Source organism: Brachyistius frenatus, unplaced genomic scaffold (genome assembly GCF_029030835.1).
Source record: "Brachyistius frenatus isolate BFR_SWC_R1_liver_20210118 unplaced genomic scaffold, ASM2903083v1 Contig_11, whole genome shotgun sequence".
NCBI classification, from domain to species: domain Eukaryota; kingdom Metazoa; phylum Chordata; class Actinopteri; family Embiotocidae; genus Brachyistius; species Brachyistius frenatus.
Genome location: NW_027210610.1, coordinates 6,445,222 through 6,471,740, shown reverse-complemented (window position 1 = coordinate 6,471,740; position 26,519 = coordinate 6,445,222). Strand labels below are relative to the sequence as shown.

Sequence of the window (26,519 nt, the reverse complement as noted above, 5' to 3'; positions counted from 1 at the left end):
GCTCCCTTAACATGCAGGAGAACATGTGGTGGGAACCTCTTCAATATTCACTGAATCAGCTTGACTTGTTCGACATGAGAGGCTGTCATTTTGTAATGCTTCCCCCCTCTTAGGGCCGATAATCCTAGCTGAGAGCACGAGCAGCGGTGGCGCAGTCGTGCAACAATAACACAGAACAAACATCTAATTGCTGTGCATTCATTTCCTTTTATTGTATCAAAGAAAACTGGTGACAGCTCATCGTAAGCCAACTAATGTAGCTGTCCGGAGAAAATGGTGTGTGTCTGCACCTCAGGAACAAAGAAGAATATTCTCATCTTAAATATTGTGACAATAAAAATGTTTTGGGAGGGGGTGTGGGGGGGGGTGTCTAATTGGTTCTGAAATGACTGAATGAGGCTCAGATGTATAATACGTGGAGATACTAGCTTTTCACTCTTGACCAGAAATGCTGCAACAAAAAAACATCTGTGTGCAATGTGCATCGAATAAAGGAACAAGAGAAAGAAGTTCTCAAGAACCTGCTACTCCCATGGTACACAACAAATTGCAAGCCATAAATTTTATGTGACAGGTGCACACTGTAACTCTGCAGACATGAGACAGCCGGATGACAGCAGGCACAAGGGGTAATGGTGACAGGAGAAGAACATGCCATTGAACATGGATTTACGAGAACGACCAGACTGAGATGATCCATCAGTGGAGGCGCACGGCATCAAATGCGGCCACATTTAGGACACGTTTAAATGAGACTTTAGAGGGTTTCAAAAGGTCCCGACACTCAAACACATGCGGAATATGTGTGGAAATGAGCAATTTGATGCTTTTTAGCAGAGGAAAAGTCTGTCGCCACCCACGAACGTGATTTTCAATCCAGTGCAGTCTTTTAATTGGAGTAGTTATGCTTTGATAGAGAGCTCCCAGTTCTCCGGAGGTTCTCGCAGTGCGGTAATTACAGTATGTGGCAGCTTTAAACTAACTACAGCCATTTCTGAAACATCAGACCGCTGACAGAAAATAATAAACAAGAGGTACCCCATGTTTTCACGAAAAGATATTGGAGTTTCTTTACCAATTGGCTTTGGGACAGTGGTTACCCACATACTGTAAATTTAGTTTCTCACTTTCCCCTCTCAAACACACACAGCACAAACACTCTCACAAAGTACTTTCCTTTGCTGGGCAGAAATAAATGGAGACCCCAGGAGTTCCTATTGGCCCCAGCCCTAGCAGTCTATAACAGAACCGACAGCTCTGATCACTCCTGAGAAAGCAAAAGCTGCTCAGGGATCGCTTTACAATTCTCAGGGGCTCGAATAACCTGATCTTGAACTGATCCCGTGCACTGATCCTTTGGTATTGGGTTAGGAACGTGTGAAGGGGCCTGTTGAATGAGCTCGCTGGATATCAACATCCTCACTCGGTGTTGCTCCAGCCCGGCAGATTGTTTGACTTGATTAGTCTCTGCCCAAGTGTTAGACTACCCAACGCCGAGCCCTCCAGACACCGGTATCAGTGTGTCGGAGGGAAAAGTGTTCTCCCAAGTCTCAAGGTGGAGCCCATTACCCTGAGTGAGAGCACTGTAAGTTAATAGGATTTGCTCCCGATCAAGAGACTGAGCTATTTCCTGAGGCTGTTACAGGCCGAAGCACAAAAATAAATGTTCCTTTATTCAACACTATTAAGCGTCTCCCCTCCAAAAAAACTCCTCACCACCACCGCTGTCGCCGCCGCCGCCGCCACCAACCGCCCTGACCCCAACCCGCCTTTTTCTCCTTGTTGGGATATCTGTTTTTGCTGCAGGAGGTTGTGCCCTGCCTCTCTTTTTCTCTTATTGTTTTTTTTTCTCCCAAGCAGCCACTAAAAGTAAAAGGTTGGCACTTTTTGTCTAAAGAAACCATTTGTTCAGGTGAAAATGAAACTTGCATGGTAAGCAGAGCCAGGCCTGCAGCTGGACAGGGGCAGAGGGGATTCCAGATTAATCATATGGACTGTACACTATGAGGATATTCATTGAGGAGTAATTGCCAAGGGGCTTTATGTAATGTATTCTCCCCATGAGGTAAAACCTTGTAGCGGTGAGAAAGGATAATAGAGTAAGAGGATCATATAAAAATGTTTGCTGCTCCAACCTTTCACTCTGAGCTTAACCCTGACCTCAGATAGTAATTACAGTTAATTGCCAACTGATCTAAAGGAGGAAGTTCCATCCAGCTCTACTGCAGATGTCAATTGGGTTTAAGAGGCTCCTTCTGAGGTGCAAGGGATCACAGATTGACTTATATCATTTAAATTAGCACAATTTAGCAGTATAGGCTTGAGTAGTTGTTGGTGTTTAAGTTTATAGCAGTTGCAGCTGGATGTTAATAAATCATATCATTATTTTCCCAAATGCCAAGATAACATCTTCAAAATGTTTGTTTGGTGGGACAAACTGATCAAAACACAAAGATTATGTTTACAATGACGTGAAAAAAATATTTCATTTCAGAAGCAGGAGACCGTTTGACATGTTTGCTTGATGCCTTACTTTGACTACCTTTTTGCTGACTAATTGATTACTGCACTCCATCGTTTCAGCACTTATAACATCATAAAGGCATTATATTTTGTAATTAACAAAATGAAGTTTCCCCAATTATCATTTCACAGAAAATTCGAGTTCACAACTAACATAATTTGTTACAAGTTTACATATCAGTTATGAGTAACATATATGAAGATTTTTTTTTTTTTGGTTGCTGTGCATGAAATGGAACAATTTATTGTACTGAATATCAATTAAATGTCTCTATGCTACCTGTAATCTGATATATATACAGTATAACAATATGGGAAAAATGTTACGATCTCATTGATATTTTTGTAGGTGACAGTATAGTATTGTGATATTATTATATTATCAATATCATAATATTGATAATACATTGTTGCCCAAATTAATGATTCCAAGGAAGTTGTTAAGTTTGTTAAACTGCACTGACCATCAATTTGATTATTTTATATATGATTTTGAATACAATTTTCCATATTGTACATAACTATGCACCCATCGGATACACGATGCTATTAATACCGCGATTTCAGCCTTGTCGATCAGTCCTAACTTTTAGCATACAGCCCGGCCCTGATAGTAACCAGGATCCTTTGGTGTGCATAACAACACACAACTCAAGTTTTGACAGCTCAAGACACAGAAATAAGGCACATTACACTATATAATAAGCCTCTGTGAGTGAAAAAAAAACAGACAGATTTCCACTGGATTTGTTTAAAACCTTAAGAGAGAATAAAACTGGCGCATTTCACGGCAGATCTAAGCACAGCTCACTCAGGAAACCTGAATGTCTTCAGTGAGTCAAATAGTTAAGTTGAGCCGGTGCTGCCATAAACCCGGTGGGAGAGCTTGGAATAATCTAGGCGATGTTAATGATGCAATTTATATGTGAGGGGACCGGTGTTTGGCAGGCTCTTTCCGTCTGAGCGGGCTGCACAACCCAGCGAGCTCCCAACACCCCCTGCTAGATGGAGGGGGTGGAGTAGGAGGAGGATGTCAGAGCCCATGTGAAAAGAGGGAGCGAGCGAAGCACTGATAAGAGCCATTACTATTAGTGTCTGTCTGTCACCTGCTGTGCGTCATCCAGCCTTCTCTCTCTCCACATGCGCCCCCATCCCCGTCGCTCCATCCCCATCCGTTTTCCTGAGGCACATCACTTCAAATTTGCACTCACCTACACATTTTCCATCCTGTCAAAGATATACTCTGTTGGCTCGAAAACTGAGCCGAGTTGCACTCTGAAAACTACTGTGAGCTTTGTTTCAAAACAGTTGTGAATTAGTGAAGGTGCAGACAGCTGCCAGTATTTATTCGACAAACAAAATGGCTATAGATGAATAACTAAATTGGCACAAGAGGACGCGGTATTCTCGACCTACCGTTTCTCAGTTTTTCCAAGCCAACACAAAGCCTAATTTGGTATTTCATTTATTACTTGGCACAATTCTGCAGCTCCTTAAACTTATGAACTCGGGAGAAATGAACAGTAATTGCAGGCTGTTCTTTATTTTCTTAAAACCTTTTTAACCAAAATATTTAAAGCTGTTATTCTCAGTTGCTATGCAACACTTCAACCGCAAGAGTGGGAGCATGCTGAGAATGTGCCAAATAAATACTACTGCCACAGACATCTAGTGGGGAAATATGAGAGAGGGGCATCGCTCATCTGAAAATGTAGAACAGTTGTGTAAAATGCACAATCATCCTTTCATTCACCAGTTACTTGACCTGTGTCAACAGATGATTCCTACAATAGTTCGTTTAATGAACCATTGTTTACAGTCTGAAAGGCTCGCAGACCATTCCACAGCCATGTGAGCATTTCTTTTCTTTTCTTTTTTTTACACATCGCCTGTGCACCAAACATACAAGTGCCTGCTTTTAACTTCAGAATACAGCGACGTGGCAGGCGTACCAAGTGTCCTGTGCAAAATATCATTCTGTAATTTGACATGAGAATGCTGCCAGATATGTAGACTACTGTCTGTTTCACAAGTCCTTTCAGATTTCACTCGGCTCGCCTGGAGCCTGGGCAACTATACAACAGCCAAGCAAAACGCGAGCAAGCCAATGGTGCAGCCTTTCTTCCTGAGCCTGGAACCAAGGACTTAAAGCAAGGACATGTTACGCAAGATATCACATTCAATCCCACTGCCAGCCTCTGAGGCCAGATGATACACATTGAGTGCGTCTGTCTCTCGAGCCCTCAATGTTAATCAACACTCTTCCCAATGCATACTTATGAGTTACAATGTACTCCCCACGTCTTCCCTTTGGCAACTTAAATTAAGTCGCAAATTTTACGGCAAATTAACTTCAACGTAGACGGTAATATGTCACCTATATGGGAATCTGTGCCGTTTCTTGCCGGGGCAACAAAATCTTGTGCATCTGAAGAGGAGAATAAAATCAAATTATATTTGTGTGAAAGTCTAATTCGAGGAAACGCGGGGAAAAAGGCACTGCGTGGCAGAGCTATCAGCTGTTAATTCCCTCTGATGACAAAACCTTGCATAATCGCACAGTCAACCTTTATCATTGTGATCACAGAGATTTAATGCATGCTGGTATTAGCTGTGACATATAGTCACAATAGAGCTGAGGTGGGAGGAACACATGCTCAGACAGGGTGTGCATGTACTTGTGTGTAAAGGGGAGGTGAATGTGGAACCAACAGAGATCTCCCCACTTCATCATTGAGTAAATGGCACCACAGACATGAGCTGCGACTTCACAGCTGCCTCATGGCGGGTGACATTGAAGCCCACGCATGAACACATCGCTCATCAAAGCGAATGAGGCGTTCTTTGCTTCCATTGCTTGTGCCGAGAAAAACAATGGCAGCCCCCTTCAGCCTCCCCTCTAGAGCACACTTGCACACCTGGAATGTCTAGAACGAGTGGATATGGGAAAGAGCAGGAGGAAAGAAAAAAAAAAATCCATTTGGTTTCATGCATCTCTCACAAGAAGCTTAACAGACTGTGACCTTTCGCTGCTTCGTAATGGGAAGGAAACGACAAGACGGCAGTGCCATAAAATGGCTCAGAGCGGGTGCTAACAGTGGTTCTGCAATTAACCTGTCTTAAAACAAACAAGAAGGTTTTGCTTTAACAACAGGCGCATACTTGAGAGGGTTGATTTCTGTGGCGTGAAACTCAAAGGCCCACCGGGGTTCAGGTTTTAATCGGTCATTAGCGTACTCATTTCGGCACAGCTGCGCTGAGATCTATGGAACTACGAGCTCACTCAGTGCATCAAAAAACCAAAACAGTCAAAGCTCTTATGTAGAATGAATGAACAGCCATTGAATCTCTCAAAAGCCCTCCAAGTCTCTTCACACACAAAGAATATTTGTTTTTAGTCTGATCATTAAGTGTGAGAAGAATAAGTAAAAACAGAAAATGTATAAATGCCCCCTTTTTGCATGTAAGCACATCCTCCTGAAGGTTCAAACACAGTCTGTACACAAAAGCTCCACTCTTTCTCCTTAACTGTCCTCTTTTCTCTAAGTGGTACCAGACGTCGGCATTTCTTCATTTAGCCCATTCAAATGGAGGCAAGTTGCTATTCTTTATTTATTTAACAAAACGAGCTGTAAAAGCCAAACATTAGGTCATGGAATATTTTCACCCCGAGAAATAAGTCACTGCCTTCAATGAGACATCAAACCCAGTTTAAGTATTCTCCTGCAAAATATGAGCTGGTGAGGGCCTTTTTTTTTTTTTTTTTTTTTTTTTTTTGAAGTCAAGTAGTGCTATGGGATTTTTTCTGTTTTTTAAATACAACTTTCAACAGTGTGGTGCACATGCGTTTCCAATTAAGAGCTCAGAGCCAACAACCAAGGCTGGGCCCCATTCGCCCCTTCCACGATTGACCAAGTCTGAGGAAATGTTAAACAGGCATCATAACCATGACAGAGGCGGCAGATTTTTCAAAAGCCTTTACTTTCTAAACAATAATTAAAACATCACGTTGAATTGATGATGTCGACTGCAAAAATTGCACCAAATCTAAATAAAGAAAAAGGGAACATACTTAATCATAACTTACTTTTTTTTGTTTTTTTGTTTTGCAGCTGGGACGCTTAGACAAAGCAATTTGTCTGTTTGTCGAGCGGGTACAAAGCCTGCTTACAGTGCAGATAAATACAATATGTCAATGGTGTTGATTTGTGAGGATCATAATGAGAATGCACGGTTTACACGAGGCACTCAGAGAGGGATCTACTTCCCAGGCAGCAGCAATAACTCCCTATGAGCCTGTCTCTGCTCAGACTTCAATCTCTGGGCCCTAAGGAGCTGTTGGAGGACTTTGATGTTCTGTCTAAATGAATTGACTGTGCTTCTTAATACAGCCCTCCAGTCAACTGACTCCCCCCACCGATTCTGTCACCTGTGATAAACACCGCGCGTGTTTGGCGGTACCAAAATCTTGGATCACATTTTCAGAAAGGCCCCAGATTCTTTTTTTTCCCCCCTCAACTTTGTAAATAACTGAAATAAATATGATTGTTGTTTCCTGCCGTGCCCTATCTGAGCAAAAGCCCTTTGATGTAAGAAGCTGCATGAGAGCAGGCAGTGCTGGGCTGGTTTTTGTTACCTTACAGCCCTGCAACATCCAGTAGGTAAGCCTTTATGTTGGATGCTCCTTCAGGGCATGGTGTTTGTTAGAGCCTGGGCAAAGGCAACACCCGCCAACCCACTTCTATCAGGGCATTTTTTTTTTTTTCTGAAGAATCAGAGGCAGAGAGCTCTGCATACAAGCTTGCGACTTCACTGACTTGATCCAAACAAGATCTAAGGCTTATTGAGGAGCACTGATGCACAGCTAAGGAAGTACAAATGTGTTGCTACATCTACTTTGGGACTTCTAGGTTGTCACAATATGTGATCTGAATATGGATAAGTTGTGGCAGCAGTTATACAGCGTAACAAAACAAAAAAACAAAAAAAAATGGGGAAAAAAGTAGTGTCTGATGACCAGAAAACACGGCAATGGATGATTTCAATCAAAGAGCGGAGGAAAACAATACTTATCCATCTAAGCTTCAGCTTGGTCAATTCTCACTTGACTAAATCCAATTAACATCGATTCTGCATCTTCTTAAAGCCGAGGTTTAGGTTTTCCTTGATAGTGCAGAAATCTGAACTGGGATAAAAGGGGCAGTGTTTAACCTATTACAGCCTCCGATGAAGCGGCTGGGTTTTGGAGGGAAGTACGAGTTCTACTGGCGAAGGCATTGATCCTCCCACACCCTGGGTTTTCCCAGCGTGTGCAGCAATTCCTGTGCAAAGCCTCTGAACACTTCTCTCTCTCTCCTCCGGCGGCGATGGTGCTCCTGAGCAAACCTGCCCTGGATCGAGCATCTCATTTAGTCACTGGGCCCCTTTGATGTGGATTCAGTGCTGCAGTGCATATCATTCGTGTTTGAAGGTTCAGCTTCCACAATACAGCAGGGTTTGAAGTTTCACATATTGCAGGTGCTACAATGTGATAATCTGGGAGCCGGTTATGCATTATACATTTTTCATAAAAGAACACCATCACCTGAAAGTGAAATGTGGAAAAAGTCAGTGCTTCAAGGTATATATTGACAGAAACTGTTTCTGAGACTTCTGGGTGTGGGACGAAAAACACTCTTGTTATCTTGAGCATTTCGGAATCAGTTCAACATCTTCCCTCTGAACGGGGTAAATATCCAAATAAACAGAGAAGAATAAAATTTGTCTGGGGCCTTCCATGCCATTATGAGACCAATTTAGCTGACTGAACGCTTCTCAGAGGCCACAGAGGCCATGACGGCTCTTTCTCCGGTGAGGGCAAGCAATAAAACTCTCCATCTCCATCTGATTTCACAAGAGAGTTGATACGCAGCTCGGGGCAGTTCCTTCAGTGTCCTCTTAAATAAAACATGAAAAATCATTGTCAAGGTCTATGTCTTAATTGAGACAGGCCAAACTCAATCTGTGGCTTTAGCTCGGGTAACGACAAGAGAGGAGGAAATCATCTCAATTACAGTTTTACAGCTTGTAAATGACTCAAGTAGGAAAATGAGCCCACCAATTTTTCAAAAGATAACTGCACAAGATTTATTTATATTTTTTTTTAAGGGGAGGGGGCTTTATTCCTTTGTTGCCCAAAGAATAAAATCAACTTGACAGTTAATGTCTGTGAGTGACTGAGGTTTATGCAAACGCTTCTGATCTTGATAATTAAAGACTGTTTGTATGGCGGTGCACAGCGCCGCATGTCTTTTTAAAAGATATTTACTGTCTCCAAAGCATGGCGATGGTGGCAGCCTGAGGGCCTGCCTGCTTTCTTTCCCCTCGCTCTGTATCCATCTTGTGCTAAATACACACAAATACATACCACGCACACACATGTACAAACTCCACACATTGCACTGACACATACAAAACAAAAAACCCACACACAAGAAAGACTCTTTCACAGACATCAGCCTCTCAATTAGCTTCTGCGCTCATTTCTCTTCCTTGGAAGAGAATTATTTTTCAGCTCGATGCTTTTTCTTTGTTTATTGTGAGCAGACCAAAGCCTTATCAGCAGCTAATCACTGCATGTCAAATTCAGAGACTTGGTGCAGTCACATAAAAAAAAAAAACTATTCAGCAAATAATCTTCTAAAGTTCAGATTGCCATTTCAGATTTGGAGAATCACCAATTTTCTTTTAGATGCTCAAATCTGTCCAACAGCGAGGGAGAGCAGATCAGCATTTGTTAGATATAATTTGTTGTGACATGTTAATTGCATCTACTTGTAATTCTCTCTAATTGATGTTTGATATGTCTCAGGAAATTAGGCCAACTAGATAAGACTGGAAATATTATTAATCCTCCCCGCCTTTCTCTTTCCGTGGCAGGTCTGACGAATTCACAACAGCTAAAACTGTAATGTGTCAACGTGCAGAGAAGCTATGTTCTGTATTCCCCGGGCTGCCAGGCTGAAAAATCTAAGGTTACAAGCATACCACTGTATATATAAAACACATTCAGGCAAACCACAGAGGGCCAGAGAAGACTAACCTGAGCAATTTTCACAGAGTTCTGGGTTGAACCACCAGCATGGTATTCGACTTTGTTCCTCTTCACAATTTCTTCAAACCTGAAATAAAAGAGAAGCACAAGAGTTGTTGCAAATGACAAAGTTCGACATTTATCACAGTGAATTACACCAGACGTGCTGATGGAAAAAAAAAAAAACAAAAAAAACCCCACCTTTAACATGGTCAGACAACAGGTTTCTCAACACTTGGCACATTACAAAATGAGGAGGTGTGAGGACAAATTGTATTTCATAAGCAGCACAAATTAGTCAATACAAAATCCAGTGGTAGAGGTTGTACAGGCACAAATGATGAGCAGCTATCACCACTGAGGGTGTGAAAATGTGAGATACCTCAGACATACTGGAACGGTGCAGACATTCATGACCTTCAGAGGATGAATCTTAGAAACCCTGTTGATGCCTTCCTTTGTATCACTATCAACACTTAACATTTTTCTACACAGGATCATAGATTGTAAATAGAAGTGGACGTCGCTTCCGGGTCTGAAAAGTGGGCACAATGCCGAAGTGCCTTCAAGTGCAATACCACTGAGGGCCTCTAGGGGTTGGCTCCAAAAAGGCTCAAGGCTCAAGTTATAATGGTGTCGTTCGCTAAAGTCAGTCCTTCTTGTTAGTTTTCTGAAAATAATACCATCATTAATTAGATATTTAGTCTCAAAATGCGGTATGATTGGGGGCGTGTCTGTTTGATTGACAGGGCCTGTGTTTCCCATAGTTACCACTCAATCCTCCCCACCTGGTCCATATATGGTCAGTTCTGGCTCTAAAACAACAACAACAACAACAACAACATGGCGACGGCCAAAATGCCGAACTCTGGGATAAAACAGCAGTTCGCAGACCAACGGGTCAATGTTGGTTGCTGCTTGTTTTCAACACAAGAAACAAGAACCAAACCCCAGTGAGTCTGAAGAAACATTTTCCATCCGGCGACCATTGCATGTTAAAATACTATGCTACCTTCACAACATGTAAACATGACAAATAAGTATTAAACGTATATTAGCAAGATTAAAGGGACATACGAATTGGATGTACGTATGCTCACAATCAAAAGTTAGCACGTTAGCATGATAACATACCAGACTAAAATACTAAACCCGGCTCTGGATTTCCCCTCAACCATAAAAATAACTTAATTTCCTCTTTTAGCTCAACTTTGTAAACAACTTCTCTGCTCGAATTCTAACAAACTTCCTGACACTCAAAATCCCAAGACATCATTTGCAGGTGTTACATCTTGATCTATATGGATATTATTTTTCAACTATATAAACAAGTTTGTATTTTTTCCAAATCAGTTGAGCTTCCTTTGTTTTCTTGTTGGGAATCACTGTGTTAAGTCAACAAAATGTTTTGTTCTTTCTTTCCCAGTAAAGAAGACAACAATAAATAAACTCAGGTATGTAGAAGACTTGAAAGCGGCATACACCTTTGATATCTTTCAACTGTGACATTCCAAGTGTAAGTTGTTTACGTAAACTGCTGCAAAAGAAGAAAAAAAAAAAACACATCAAGCAAATGCTGGATTTTGTTAAATGGAATACTTGACCACAAATGTTGCTAGAGTTAAAAAAGAGGCACTTGGGGTCTAAATGTCAGCTTGATAAAAGCAAAAGAGGAACATTGTTCACACATGGTTGTACTTAGCCATACAGTATTAAAGCAAGATGAGCGGCGAAAGTTCTTTCTAAGGAACTTGGAGTGCTTCCTCAAAGGGATGCATGAAATAAAAGAAAGTATTCATGTTTAACTCGGCATAGACGGGCAGCTATTGTGCATTTCAGAGGTGATGTTTTCAGCAATTAGAAAAAGAGGTTTTTAGCATTTCCTTGTTTACAAAAATCTGATATCCCCATAACTTGTTTTGGGAGAGACCACATCCGATTAAATGTTTGATGTCTCAAGCATACAGAAAAGTTTAGAGACGACCGTAACAGACTAAACACAATGAGTCAAGAAAACAGACATTACATTGGGGGAATGGGGAGTAAACAATCGCTGCATTTTCAAACATAAACCACAGGAACACTCTTGGGGTCTGAAATACTGAAAGCAGTTCTATCCTTTTTGTATTTTTCCCGTCATACAGCCATTTCAAACATCAATAGCTTCGATGCCTAGGCGTAACGTGATGCAGAGCTGAGCAACGCTGCGAGATAGAGCCTTTATCTCGGAAGCTGAGGACATGAATAATGTGTATTCTCCACATCGTTCACACAAACAGCCTCCCAGGGGGCTGGCTATATAAACGTGTCCGCCCCGCTAAGGTAATTGACCTAACTGCATTCAAGTTGATACGCCATATTAGGAGGTCCAAGGCTTTTTTTTTTTTTTCCCTCAACTGTACGTTGGACACATTTGTCAGTGTATTTACATCAGGGAAAATAATCCAATGACATGCTAAACAGTTCAAGGTGCACCACACCATTCCCACTGGGGTTGTACATAATGTCGCCATAAATTAACTGAGTGAGAGGAGAAAACGCTGGAGTGTAATCCCAGCAGGCGCTGGTTGTGTAAAGGTTGTACTACACAGCTCCTGAGAATTGTAAGATTAAAAAAAAAAAAAAAAAAAAAAAAAAACATTTTCAGAAGAGGTCAAAGGTTGCGTGTATTAAGGGGAGGCAAACTTGAATTTTAGGGTTGTCTTTTGTGTATACTTGCCCCAGACAGGGGTGATCTGTATGCAAAGTGCATCATGGCTTACCAACATATGTCAGCCAGAGGTGTTCAATACTTCAGCGCAACCTGGTTTAACTAGGCATGGCCGAATTTTGAGCGAGTGTGAAAGTAACCTTTACTGCTTCAAAGAAAGTCTACATATCATGTCTCGAGGCGAGAGGTCTACCCAGGGCAGAGTGTTCCTAATAAAGAAGAAAAAAAAAAAAAAAAAACTTTCCATGCAAGTGGAAAATATGCTAACCGGAGGGGGTGGGGGGGATCCTTCCTGAGACACCTGTTATGACTCCTTGACAAAAGAAGAATTTGAGCACTGTGGGTGTTTATAACATGAAGGCAGCCGAGGGACTCCAGAACCCATTTCAAATAGACACACAGCTTCTGAGGATTTCAGCTGGGTTTTTTTTTTTTTCTAGCTAGAAGTATTTGCTCCACCTTTCAGTGCAGACAGCATGGGGCCCTGCTCTTGGACGCCTCGAAAATCCCATCCGAAAAGGAGCAGCTGCCACGAGACCTTTACACCCTCAAACATCATGTGATCCCATAGTAGTGACACCGTAAACGGCCCCCTCGGCCATTTAGGGAGAGAAAATCCCTTTCCATCCACTGCAGTCTAAACTCTCTCTGTGATGGGAGGGGGCAGAGAAAAAGAAATTGTTTTGAACAAAATGTTCTCAGCCAGTAACCTCTGCTTTTAAAAACTCGCTGGTGTTGTTCAGTGGAAGAGCAATTCCAACTATGCCATGCATTCCACAAATGTATGGTCAGTCTGCGTTATACAACATGTGCTTTACAAGAGGCTGCCACTGACACTTTGGTTAAATACCCCTCTTAACTAAAGGCACTGAGCAATTTTTCAATTTCATACCTTCCAATTTGAGACTAATAGCGGCACTTATTTATTCAGCTTAAACCAAATCATATTCAAATTAGAGGAATTAGGCTACTGAATACAATATTTGTATTCAGAGGATGTGAGAGCCCTCCTCGAAAAACTAATACCTCTACATCTCCCTGGCTTAACACGTTCAAATTGTTGGGGCAGATCGCACAAGTCAGGAACATCGTGTTGTTTACATTCCTGTGGATGGAGCCCCCACCGTTGTTTCCCATCAAGGGAAATATGAGAGCTTCCAAAGTACTTTGAGTGTTCTCTACCCCGAGTGACTCATGAGTTCCTCTCTCACCTCCCCCCAAAAAACAAGCCAAGTAGATTATTTACATGAGGCAATAATTCAAGATTTGCTCCTCTAAGTCTCTTTACATGGAGGGCAAGGCGAGCCCATTTACCCAATCCCTCTTCATTCGCCTTTGATGTTAGCCTATCTCGATAAGACCGGATGAGTGCCCTAAAATCCCCGTCGAGTGATTTCACAGGAAGAACAAGTCTCTGTTAATCAATGGTTAGATTGGATCTGGATCCTCGGCAGTGGTCCGTCTGAAAGTCCTCCCGAGTGTTTGAGTGCACACCAGGGTAATTCATCGTTAATGATCACCGCGGCACCCACTCTCCTGCGCGCCGGTCGTCCTTATTTAATTGCCTCGTTCACGTTTAAACAGCTTACAAATCACAAGGACAGGCAGGGAAACATGATCAAACAGCCCCTATCGCTAATCAGGGGAGGGCAAAGGAAGAAGTGAGAGGACTGGGGGCTTCTTTGCTGCTCTCCTTGGGGGATTAGAAAAGAGGAGGGTTGTACAGGAACAGTAAATTATCTCTGCTTCAACTATAGCAGGCAGGTACATTTAAACAGGCAGATCCATCTTCCCTCATGCTCTGACAGAAGCGGAGAGGGGGCAATGCAGCTAAAAGGCTCCGGTAATCCCAGTTTCAACACAGGCATCTGGAGTGGAGACAGGTTCCCCCATTGATTAGATTCCCCAATCAGTGTGTGTGTGTGTGCATCCTACACCAGCCTTCCTTGGTAGTCTAGAGGCAGTACAAGGGCTTGATGCACAGTAATTGTTTCCATAGGTCAGCCAGTGGAAAAACAGCTCGGGGACATGATGAAAGGGAGATGGAAAGGGTGAGGAATATTGTTGTTTTTTCCCCCCCAATTAAATTGTTTGTCAAACCCTTCACAAAGGGTTACGCAGTTTATCTGTTTAAAATCAATACGCTCGTCTCAGTGTGAAAGCTTGTCCCGACACAAGACAGGGCCATTAATTATTCTGTTCTGTGCGCTATCGTCGGGCTGCTCAAGGTTGAGCCTTATCTTTTCTTATTTCAAATCAATAATTATCTTCTACCATGCTCGCGCTCCCTCTCAGAAATAGATGTGCTTTTCATTCAATGTCTGTAGAGTCTCTCTCGCTCTCATTCTCTCTCTCTCTCTCTCTCTCTGTAGCAACCGGTGAGGAACGCAGAATGAATAGGACATTCTTATCAGTAGAACATTAGGGCAGGATGGGAATAGATGGCGAAGAATGAGGCGCATAAAAGTACTGAACACAAATGAGTCATGATTCAAACAGCGAGCGAGGTCTTGTTCCCGTCCTCTGACATCCTCTAATAGACTACAGTAAGGGATGAATGTTGATTCGCACAAAAGCGTGTCGATATCGCCGTCGTTCAGGTATCTCAATCCATTTGGGTAAATCCCTATTCAGCTGAGAAAACCCGCTCTGACTCCCTCTGAGCCAAACGTGCCACGACTTCAGCCGCAATGAGACTTTCTTCTTTTTTTTTTTTTTTTTTTTTTGCATTATAGACTGGGTGCACAATTAATGACTGCACAATTACATGGTCATAATGGGTGAGTAATTGCATTAGAATGCAGAAACAACAAATGTGCATCCCTTTAATAATCGGCCGATCCAGCAGAGGCGGCGGCGGCGGCGGCGGCGACGGCGGCAGCCCATTTGTTGGCATTAGCTGAGGACTGCTGTTTGTACTTAATTAGGCTGCACTCAAGGATTAGGTGGTGGGGGCAAAATCTGGTCATGGAGGATGAGTTCATATTATTTCCTCTAAAATGTCACAGGTTTTTGGCTTCACGCTGCAGAGGGTGGCGTTGTTTGTCACGCTGTACTGTGTGGATGTGGCAAAGGGAGCGTTAGAGTGTGTGTGAGGATGAGAGAGAGAGAGAGAGAGAGAGAGAGAGAGAGAGAGAGAGAGAGAGAGGGACACACTGACGGAGAGGAGTGGGAAGAGGGAGTGTGTAAGCAAGGATATGGCTTCTGGTGTTCTCTTGAGGATTGAGATTTTGAAGCCCGAGCACAAAGCCTTTGAGACATTCCCCTTATCGCGGAGGTTGATACCAGGATCTCGGTGATTCGGAGCACTCCGTGTGAATAATTCCACCAACACCCCCTACTGTGGGGACCATATGGCCCAGTGTGAACTTTAAACACACGGGGAGTGTTGCTGCTCACCAGTCAGGCCTCCTATCTCTACCCCCGCACGGGCTAGGTGTAAAGAAATGATCAGGCCAGATAGTATACTAACTAGCCTACATGTATAAGGGCTGCTGCCATCAGTGGCTTTTCCTGTGTGGCTGCTGGGGATCAAAGATGACTAAAAATAGCCCTGAGCATGCTTTTCTGAACTGAACATGCTGTATGTACTGGCTGAGACGCCCACATTTTAATTATAAAACGCTCTTTAAAAAGGGGGGAGTTGGAGGGAGGGGAGGGGAGGGGAGAGGAGAGGAGGAGGAGGAGGAGGAGCAGGAGATGGGGGTTGGAGAGGGGGGGGGGCACAGGCACAGCGATGTAGATTATGTTTGTAACACCCCCTTTGACTTGTGATGTTTCCTTCTGGCACCACCTGCTGGCAGCTGCCATCAACAAGAGGGAGGCGTTTGCAGCTCAGGCAAGGACGAGCCTTAATTATGATTGCATCAGCCATCTCTCATGATGCAGCATGTATGCTTTAAAAGCAGAGAAATCACCCCGCAACACAGCGTGTGCACCGATTTCATCCAAAAACAACAGCAGAATAAGTAGATACGACGCCTTTCTTCCCATTATTTGAAAAGTTTCCTCGTTTTATAATTCAAAAGGTCTAGATGCACATTTCTTACAGTTGAGTACAGCTCTGGCGAGCACGTCAGATTTATGCAAGCGCCCCAAATCGTCAAGATTCATGCTTATCAATAAAACATCAAGAGCAGCACGGCTGGCGGCTGAACATGTTTCTGATGTCTCAATTACCAGCTGAGTGCCATTAATCTCTGCTCTGTCTCTTTGCCTCAGGAGGTCGGCTGATGGATTCAGGCCCATGACCTTTGTCCTCAGCGGCAGGGGGAGCCGGACGTGCTGACCCCCCGAGTGGCCAGCGGAGGTGAGTTTAAGTACTGTAGTACAGCTCTCAGCCTTAGCAACAGACAAGGGAGCTGAGAAATACAAAAAAAAAAAAGGAGGGGAGGGAGCTGTAACGTGTCTACACACTCAGTCAAGCATGAGTACATCCACTGAAGTGGCACCATGGCAAGCACATGCAGCTTCTGCACGCATGCTTGCATGTGAGCACACACAAACAGACACATACACGCACACAAGGAGGAGCGTTTCTCCCCATGACACACCAGGATAGCTCCACTGGGGGGGTGTGGGGGTGTGGGGTTCTAGCATTCACGATTCGCTTCATTATATATTAAAAACAAGAAAATAACAACAACAAAAAAAGAAATTTAAAAAAAAAGAAGGGTAGAGTCAAGTGTGTTTACAGAGCAGAATCTATCACACACAAACCCAGGAGCCGGAGTGTTTAGCATGTACTCAGTGAGAGAGGCCTTTGTTGTTTTCTTCCCAGTAAGCAGATTGAGCTGCATGGCAGCAGCAGGGGTGTGCAAGATGTACACAGACAGCAGGGTGTGCGAGTGGAGAGGCACCTCCACTGATCTCCTGTGTCGTGTGATGATGTGTGTGTGATGTGTGTCTCAATCCAGCGCTGATCCCCCTGAGTCAGCCCTGTCAGTGATATGAGCCTCCCACCCTCTCTTCTTTTCCCCCCCTCACCATCCGGAATGCTAATAACAGCCAGCCACTAACGCTGCATCCCTGAATTATTCATGCGGCAGAGGGTCACACGGCATAATGAGGAGTTTACTCTCATTCTGGATGCGATTGTGACGCTGCTAATCTGCATTTAGCACAGAGAAACAGAGAAAAGGAGGGAGGAGAGGGGAGGGGGGAGGGGGAGAGTACAGAGGGGGAGGAGGAGGAGGAGGAGGAGGAGAGAGGATGAGCACTGATGAACTTAATTGCTGTGAGCAAACAACCTCTGAAAAGAGTCACGCCATCATCCAGAGATGAGAAAGTAAACAATTAATTATCATTGGACAGAGGGAGTCATAAAATAAATGTTTGAACAGTACTAATATTCAGGAGCCAGGTCCCCCCCCCTCCCCCTGAGGTGACAATACACTCACTGTAACAATGACTCACTCATTTGACACACTAATAATTATTAGCTCTAATACGATATGGTTAACAAGCCCAACAGGTTGTTGGTTTTTTTTGTAGATGTTATATTAAGGAATGCTGCGTGTTCTCAACAACCTGTAATGCCTAGTTATCCGGAAATAAAATGTCTATTTGCCCACATTATAATCTCCTGCAGAAAGAGGCGTATTTTCATTATGTTGACATGTTGTTTCCTACGGAGGCTCGTTGGGGTAGAAACAGCAGGCTGCTGTTGCCCCCTGCTGGACATACAAGGTGTATGCCCCCCCCCGCCCCCTCTTCTCTGCAAGTCAACACTTCAACCACCAAGAAAAAGGGTGAAAAGGTTCAAGTAGAATATTTAGCAGGTGCTAACAACAAAAATATTTTCAAGGCCTCAAATATAAAATTCGAATCGTAAAACGTAAATGAGACAACACTTAAGTGAATAATACAACTTTACTTTGAGTATACTGCAAATGCATTTGTCTGATAAAAAAAACAAAAAAAAACAATATGCACCGTTATCTGTACACATAATAGAAATCCTTCAAAATTAAAAAAAATTAAAAAAAACTTGCAGGAATAACACTTATTATATTTCAAGCCACATGATGGCAGCAGTAACTACAAAAACAGAGTAAACTACAGCCTTGTATCTGACAATTTCCCACGCTGAAATACAGAATATAACATGAGCAAGCAGGCAGAGGAAGTCACAGACAACATTTGGGTTCGTTGGTTTCCTCTCAAACCTCAATATCAAAACAACCGAGCCCTCCCCTGGAAAAAACAGTATCTGCTGAAAACAAGCCTTTCAGCTACAGTTTGCTAACCACAGAGGAAATACCATCTAAATAATAGCTATGACAAGTACAAGACCCGCACATTTCTGCAACATGACTCACTACCCACTGCACTGTAAACCATGAGTGAAATATAAGTAGAGAAGCAGCAGCTGCCATATGTAAAGGAAAGAGTGATATGAATGGTGGTGTATATATCTGGCAGTGCTTTAGATGACGCGATTTATGAATGAGGTTTAATGGTAAGTTAGTAGTTTGTGTGACTTTGCTTTAATTACACAGGAGGAAGTATAGATACAGAGAGAAAAAAAAGAGAAAGAAAGATCAATATGAAATGTAAAAGGAGGACAAAAACAAAACAGAGAAATGTGTTGTTGTTTTTTTTTTGGCATAAGCAGATCCTCCATAAATTTTTATTAGGGCTGCAACTAATGATGATTTTCATTAATAATTTTCTGTATTGGTTGATTTTTTTTTTCAATAGCTTAATGAATAATTCAATCTATTAACCATAAATATGTTAAATTTAGGCATGTAGTTAAACATAAAAAGCTTTAATTTAGCTATTTATTTAATGAATTATTCATGTAAATGGTCTGAATGGTCTCCATTTAAATAGCACCAAGTGGTTTCGAAGCGTTTTACAGCTCGACTCCCATTCACACACACATTCAAAGAACAATGGCTGCAGAGCTGCCCTGCAAGGTGCTTGCCTGCCATCAGGAGCAACTTGGAGTTCATTGTCTTGCTCAAGGACACTTCAGCATGTGGACAGGTGGGCCAGGGATCAAACTGCCAACATTATGATTAGTGAGCAACCCACTCTACCATGAGCCACAGCCAAATGTCAGAAATGAAAGACCAAGTTGATGTCTTCAAATCACTTGTTTTGTCCAGTCAACAGTTAAAAACAAATCTTTATCATCATGGAGGATTAAGAAATCTAGCAAATATTCACATTTGAGAAGCTGGAACCAGTGAACTTGGCATTTTTCTTGACTGATCAATCCGTTTTTCCAATCACAAGGATATTAAACTAAACTGTTTGATATAGGAACTTGAAGATGACATCTTCAAAGTGTTTGTTTTGTCCTGTCAACAGTCCTTAATCCAAAAAGTTTAGGGTTTTTTTTTTTAGGATATAAAGAGGCAAGAAGCCCATCCTCATATCTGAGACGCTGGAACTAGTGTATGTTTGGCCTGTATGGAGCAAAAATGCCCAACAATTTATCTATTATCAAAACTGTTGTTGGTTATGTTCTGTCAAAACACCTGTTTCACCTTTTTTTTTTTTTTTTTAATTATATGAAAAGCCAACAGAAGTCACAGCTATGACTTATATGGAGAAAAAAAAAACTAAAAAACAAACATGAAGTCCCTGGCCAGTACTAACAGGGAAGTAGATGGTTTCTACTGTACAGCAGGCAATTTCTCAGCCACAACAGGATTATATGGGCTCTGCTGTGACTAGATAATTGAATTCAGGCATGGCCACAGTGCACTGCATCCAATGATTTCTCTCCCACCAGGGTGATGGGGAAAAAAAATGAATCGTGTTCCACTCTGTAGATTCAGCAGCACAACAATAGTGTTAGTTGACTGAACTCGTAAGTCTATTGAAGCCTTTTAAGTAATGAAGTAATTTGTCACAACACCTCAGCCAAATTCTCCTTCAACCACAAACCTTTGTGAATGACCTCTTTGCACATCACACTGTGTAATATTAGGTTTCCTCTCACCGATATGGGACCATCGGGATTCATATCGAAGCATCTAAAAGCGGAACTTTCCCACTATCTATAACTCCTACATGTTGAACCGTAACGCGATCTTATTCAAATGTAAATTGACCGACGTGACGGCGAACATGCCGCTGTGTGTAGTATTGGGGAGGACATGCATTGAAATGCATTGTGCTGGGAATTAACCACCAAAGCCGCATGTTAATCCTGCCCTGACCTTGTGCAGAATGTGGAGAGAACAGTGTCTGTGGGGCTAAAGATAACACCGCTGCTTTTGTGCTGAAGGAGAACAACACTGCTGATGATGCTGCTTTGTGCAGCTGCTGCCGCCCAAGGTCACATGTGTCCTTTTGTCAAGTAACAAGACCTGACAAGGTAGCCTATTGTAAGGTACAGACGATCTGATGTACTCATCGCTCTTTGTACTGTGTCGGTGGTATTCTGGTGCTTCATGGCTTCATAATTACTGCAACGTCATTTACTGCCGATTTATGTGCGAGAGGACCATTTCACAATATTAAAGTAAAAAAAAGCGAAAAAAAAATTCCCCTCGGGGATTAATAAAGTAACTACCTAACCTAACCTAAATATATATAAAACAACTAAATGCACAAAAATTGCACTTCCTCATTCGAGCATGGTGCAACCTTCTGAATATCTGAACGTCTGCGTAGGACGCTGTTTGGAGATAGGGTCAATATCATTTTGGCTCCTCGGTGGACGTCATTTAAACGTCTGCCAACACGTTAAACCGACATCTTCTGGAGGTGTCGTGCTCAGTGGGTGCCGAGGTGGTCTTGAGCAATGACACCGAGATATGACGCAACACGGCAGCAAGGGAAGGGAAGAAGAATCCTAAAAAGTAAACACGGAGGTACACGAGATGCACTTTAAAAAAAAAAAATTAAAAAAAAACTTGTCAAGGGAAACGCATTCTACGCGTTTGTTAGATCTCGAGGAGACATATGACGATTTTTGGAGAATAACAATGAAACGCAGGCGTTACTTTTGTTTGTTTACGAGAAAACGCCACAGGACACCTTTAACACTAAGCCGCTGAAGTGGAGCTGCTCAGTGGCCGGCAGATAAGAGGGTGGTTATCACATCCAACAGATACGACTGGGCAGCTCGGAGGTGTCAAAGTGCCCGAGTGTGAAGCAACGAATTCCTCTAAAGGTGCATTTCAGCTCAGCGATGGGATCACGGGATGGACTGCAGGTCAAAGCCCAAAACTGTTTTGGTGCAAGGCTGCATACAGAAATTGTATTTTTGATCATCATAGTAAACAAGAGCGCTTCAAATATTGCGGAACATGACAAATAAAATGAATTAATACGAAAGGAAGCAGTTAATAACTTTGAAAACAACATGGGGCTGCGTACGTTATCTAAAAATCCGATAGCTAACGAGTTCATTATTGAAGATCATTTAATCATAATTTTCAAATAAACCGGACATTCTTACACTCATTTATAAAAAGGCAGGTGCATTACAAATGTCTCCATAGATTAAATGTGAAATGTGTGATTTACTGATCAATGTGAAAATTGTTTCGTCCTTCAAGCTTCAAAGGAAACCCCCCAAAAAAACACTCCATCACACCATCATCTTATTTACAGATGGTCCTCGATTTATGTCTGCGCTAAAATTAACACGGACAAATTCCCTGTGAAAGAAACCATCTGCCCCTCATCAAACAGAGGGAAAAGGGTGGTGAAAGGTCAGTCAGTAATCAAAAGGCTTCGATCATTTTCCACTTTAGCTCATCTTACCGACGTTTACAGTCTTTGTTTACTTCCGAAGAGCGAAGTGCTATGTTCAGGGACACGTTTTCGAGGAAGGCTACAGGCTACAGGAAAGCTGCTGAATCTGCGTGCAGTGTGAAGGAGGCGGGTACAGAAAAAGAACCCACATGCTGAGCAAACCCCTCTCTGAATCACTGAATAATAACAATTATGTACTTGGTATCAATCCCACGGCATTAAGTTAAGCATGCAGTTAAAATACCTGTGTAAATCTACCAGTTACCACGAGGCAGTAGGACATTCAGAGGCGATTCGGTGTAGTTTTTGGCACAGATTCAGTGCTGGAAAAATGTGGGTGTGTCAAATTGTGAGGCTCCCGGTTACCCCGGGTTGATTTATGACTTGGCTATTTTGAGAACAGCTTCCAGTGTCAAGATGGTAGTATTGGGGCTGTGAATGACCGGTGTGTTCCCTTTTTTGGTTGGACGTAGTTTTAACACGTTATAAGTACACCACTGGTTGTGGTGTGGTGGTTTCCCAGTGAAGTTTTGACTCACAATGCTTTGTGTTTGTCCTCAGCGAGGATCTGGTCATTGGGCTTCAGTCCAAACCTTTCAGGAAAGAATACAAAATATTTAATAATATCCTTGCGTTTGGGTCAGATGGGACACAGATTTAAGATGTCTAAGTGGAAACAAATGAGCCATTTAGACTTACTTGTCAAGGAAATCTTTGTCCACCACAGCTGAAATGTCTAGCAAGGGATTTCCCATCCCAAAGAGCGTGTTTTCACTGAAGAGACAAAAACATATTGTATTATGTAGACTCCCACTAACCAGCTCTGTAGGAACACAGGAAACAAACAATCTGCTGTGATACAGAAAATCATCTGTTTCTGATTTGCTGAATTTAGGTCCCTGAAACTTCACCCCTGTTACCTGAGCTTCTCTCTAACATGAACATGAGAAAATAAAGCTGGAAACTTTGCAAATTCATGAGCTCATAAAAGATAATGAATGAGATCACTACCAAGAAATGTTCAACTGCCAATGTTAGACTTACTTTCCCCCCCCCATACCGATGAGGATTAGTCAAATAGAAAGCAGACACTTCAGCACATTGAAAAGATTAAAAAAAACAAAAATTAAAAATGATGGCGCCTTTGCTCCACACACAGGCATGTGTAGCTTGGGTGTCATCCAAAAGCTTTCGAATAATACACTCTTGGACGAAAGCAGATGTGTCAAAGACAGCTGCTTGAATTACTTTATATTAAGCTTCACCCTTTTATCGAGAATTCGTAAGCAACAAAATATGGTAGCCAAAGTCTACTCCTGACAACAGTCTTCGTAACAGGGTAACCAACTTTTATGAGACAAAACAGAAAGACATAGTAAATGTTTGGTTCAGACCACAGAAAAAAATGATGTGTCCAGTTTGGCTTTATCCATTCATACGATGCATATCATATGTCAGTATTTTCTGTCAGCCAATAGAGAGACTGACTAAAAAGGTCAAACATAACAGCAGAACTTTGTAAACACAGGAGGACATTATCATTTGAATCTCACCTGGGAGTTGGCATGATGTCAGAAAGCTCAGCAGACTAAACTGATGATTAAAAGGTAAACTGCTTCCTCCTCTCTGTCAAAGCAACGTGCTTTTTGACTACAGGAACTGGAGCTGCTCTTTGGCCAACCGTGACTCGTTGGTGGACAGGATGGGCGGGCCTTAATAGCTTTTAGGCAACTGATTGGCTACACATGTTAGGCTAAAGCTTCCCATGCTGCATTTGGGACCAATGGGAAAGAAAGTTGATCCCACCACAAGCCACATGCAAATCCAGTATGTATTACATGCGAGTTATATGGAACAGTCTGCATTTTCCATGTTTTTTTGTTTTTTAATTGATCCTAATTGGAAATACCAATATGTTAAGAAGTAGTAGACACATATTATATTGTATATTTTTTTTTTTTTTGTTTTTTTTACCCTAATATGTATAATAAATTTCATCAAATCGGGACTCATAGCACATGTTAGTCATGCATTATTAATTTTGCTGGTGGTCAAATCCCTTTACTGTTACATTTGGAGCCTGGATTGTTCCTTTATGTAATAAGAAGAATTAAATGAAGAGTTTTCATTACACTTACTATTGTGTCACTTGATCCGATGGCTTTATTCTTTTGTTGTCTGCCTACAAAGCATTAAATGACCTTTCTCCTCTTACATTACACAAAACTCTTTTTGGATCCTGAAGCGATTAAGCAAGTAAAAAAAAAAAAAGTCCTCATTAGTTTTTTTTAGGCTTCTCAGAATAGTGCCCGCTGTGTGGGCAATCTACTGAAAGTTCCTTTATCCTGAGTTACGTGAACGCCGCACGGTTCACTTTCATATGAAAATAGCTGATTTTTTTTTTTTTTTTTTTTTTTATGTCAACAAGACGTTTTCGCAGCCTGTCAGCACAGCACTGCAAATGGTACCGTTATGCTGATAATGTCATTGCTTTATAACGGGTATGAACATTAATTTGAGAAACTATACAAACGTTTGTTTTCGTCGTTGCATATCCTTTTTGAATCAAAATTACGGCTTCATTTGTGGTTTCTTTTCACGAATAACTTCTCAGCCAACGTCGAAGTTTGTTTCCTGCTTGTCAAAATCATTTTACATGTGCAAAATAAAAAAATAATAATAATAAATTTTACACATTAGCAGCATGATTTGATCTTTATTAAAAAAAAAAATAAAAAAAAAGGAAATAAATGACAGATTGGGTAAACGTTGCAACGATTGTTGTGTTCCAGTCATGTGATGAAACACAACGTCTCCTGCAGCTAGCCTCGGTTAGCACTGTTATGAACTGAGCCACCTGTGTGTAAACGCTGAAAGGCGGTGAAACGCTTGGAGCCGATGTTACGTTCACGGGTTCAAAGCCGCCCGGTCCACCCCGCGCCTCCTCCCGGCCGCTCGCAGTTTAACCACCGCAACGCCGCCGACGTTATAGCATGGATGCAGCGGCTACCTGAAGGCGGCTTAGCCGCGCGGTGCACCGCATCGCTTTCACGCGCATACGGTCGGGTTTTTATTTATTTTATTTTTTTTATTATTATTATTATTATTACCTTAACGCCGTTTTCCTCCCCGTCGACGCGTTTGACTCTTCGTCAGACATATTTAGCCTTAAAATCTGGCGGAGGATGTGTTGGACGCTGTCGGAAGCCGGGGAAGCCTCTCTTGCTCACTGCCGGTGGAGGAGACGGAGGGGAGGGAGGGAGGGGAGAGTTGGCGAGAGGCTGCGGCTTCCTGCCCCTCGGATGATGAAAAGAGGAAGAAATTGGTTAAAATGCGTGCAAAAAAAAACAAAAAACAACAACAACCGGGGAGAGAAATATTAGTTTCGGGGAAGCGTCGCTGTTAAGCCGGGTTTTTTTTTTTTTTTACTTTTGTCCTGGTCGAGCCCGACGCGCGTTTGGCTCGCGTAAAAGAGGAGAAAGATATCGTTATCTCGGCGTTATCGCGGGGCTTTCCATAAAGCACGGTCCTATTTAACGCGAAGAGTTCACGTCAAGTAATGACACTGAAAACAAAATATCCTCTTAGGGCAAACTAATTTGGTTGCGATGCAGCACTTAAAGCTCGGTGTCATCTCTTTCTTTCTTCGGCGCGTATTTTTCTACCAAATGATCAGCAGCTGTCGACTACCATCCACTCTGTAGGAAGACTATAATGACATTAAAAAAAAATTAAATTAAAAAAAAAAATATCACAATTCCAATTGCAAATTTGATTTACAGTCATGTTATTTAGGCTTTCGTGACTTTAGGCTTTTCACAACAGTATCTGCTGTGGCTACACATCCCAAGAAGTGAGGGAATGTTTTCTGTGTATTTAGGGTGAACTGACCCTACAGCAGACCCCGTCAATATACCTGCCAATGCAGCATTTGAATTGCTAAATCAGTCCAGAGGGTCGTTTCACTAAATTTGGATGAGGGATTTAGGCCAGGACCTTCCAGGTATCCCGTCTGAATTAAGCCTTAGTTCGGTTTTATGAAAGCAGCACAGTGGAGATTTATTCTGTGCAGCTGACCTGCTCCAGACCGAGCTAAAAGCCTGGCTTGATCATACTTTCACTCTGTTCTCTGGCATTTCTTAATTCTGCTTTTGTGAAACGGCCACAGGCCTAGTTTCTCTCCTACATGTCATTGCGCCAAAATTTCTCCCGGAAATCATGGCATTTTAGATTTGGCTTCCAAGCTGAAAAATTATAACAAAGAGACTTTTTACATATTTTTTTTTTAATTGATTTGCCGTTTTAAAAGCTGGATGGATTGAATTTGTTACACATTTGTTTGGTAATATGCTCCACTGAAGCACAAAACAAATGAAGAACCTAAAAGCAAGTCCTGCTTCGAAATTTGGTGAGCTGAGACAAGGCATTTAATTAGTTTTACTCTCTCAGAAAGACACAAGTCAAACCTGGGGGACAGGTAAGGAGTGCGTC

The 26,519-nt window shown here is 42.2% G+C and overlaps 1 protein-coding gene across 2 annotated transcripts in view; it reads right to left on the bottom strand.

Moving 5' to 3' along the window:
- Positions 1 to 25,256, bottom strand: part of adkb (adenosine kinase b) — a 109,099-nt gene extending 83,843 nt beyond the window's left edge. The window contains exons 1-4 of one of the 2 annotated variants that reach the window (XM_069691821.1): positions 25,139 to 25,256; positions 22,728 to 22,802; positions 22,568 to 22,621; positions 9,605 to 9,683 (exon numbers count right to left, since the gene is read on the bottom strand). In XM_069691821.1, coding sequence (XP_069547922.1) covers positions 9,605 to 9,683; positions 22,568 to 22,621; positions 22,728 to 22,802; positions 25,139 to 25,188 — 258 coding nt within the window. In that variant the 5' untranslated portion in view covers positions 25,189 to 25,256. Of the gene's footprint in view, positions 1 to 9,604; positions 9,684 to 22,567; positions 22,622 to 22,727; positions 22,803 to 23,581; positions 23,688 to 25,138 lie in introns of those variants that run through there. The other variant, XM_069691822.1, reaches the window with a different exon arrangement.
- Positions 25,257 to 26,519: the final 1,263 nt, after the last annotated feature.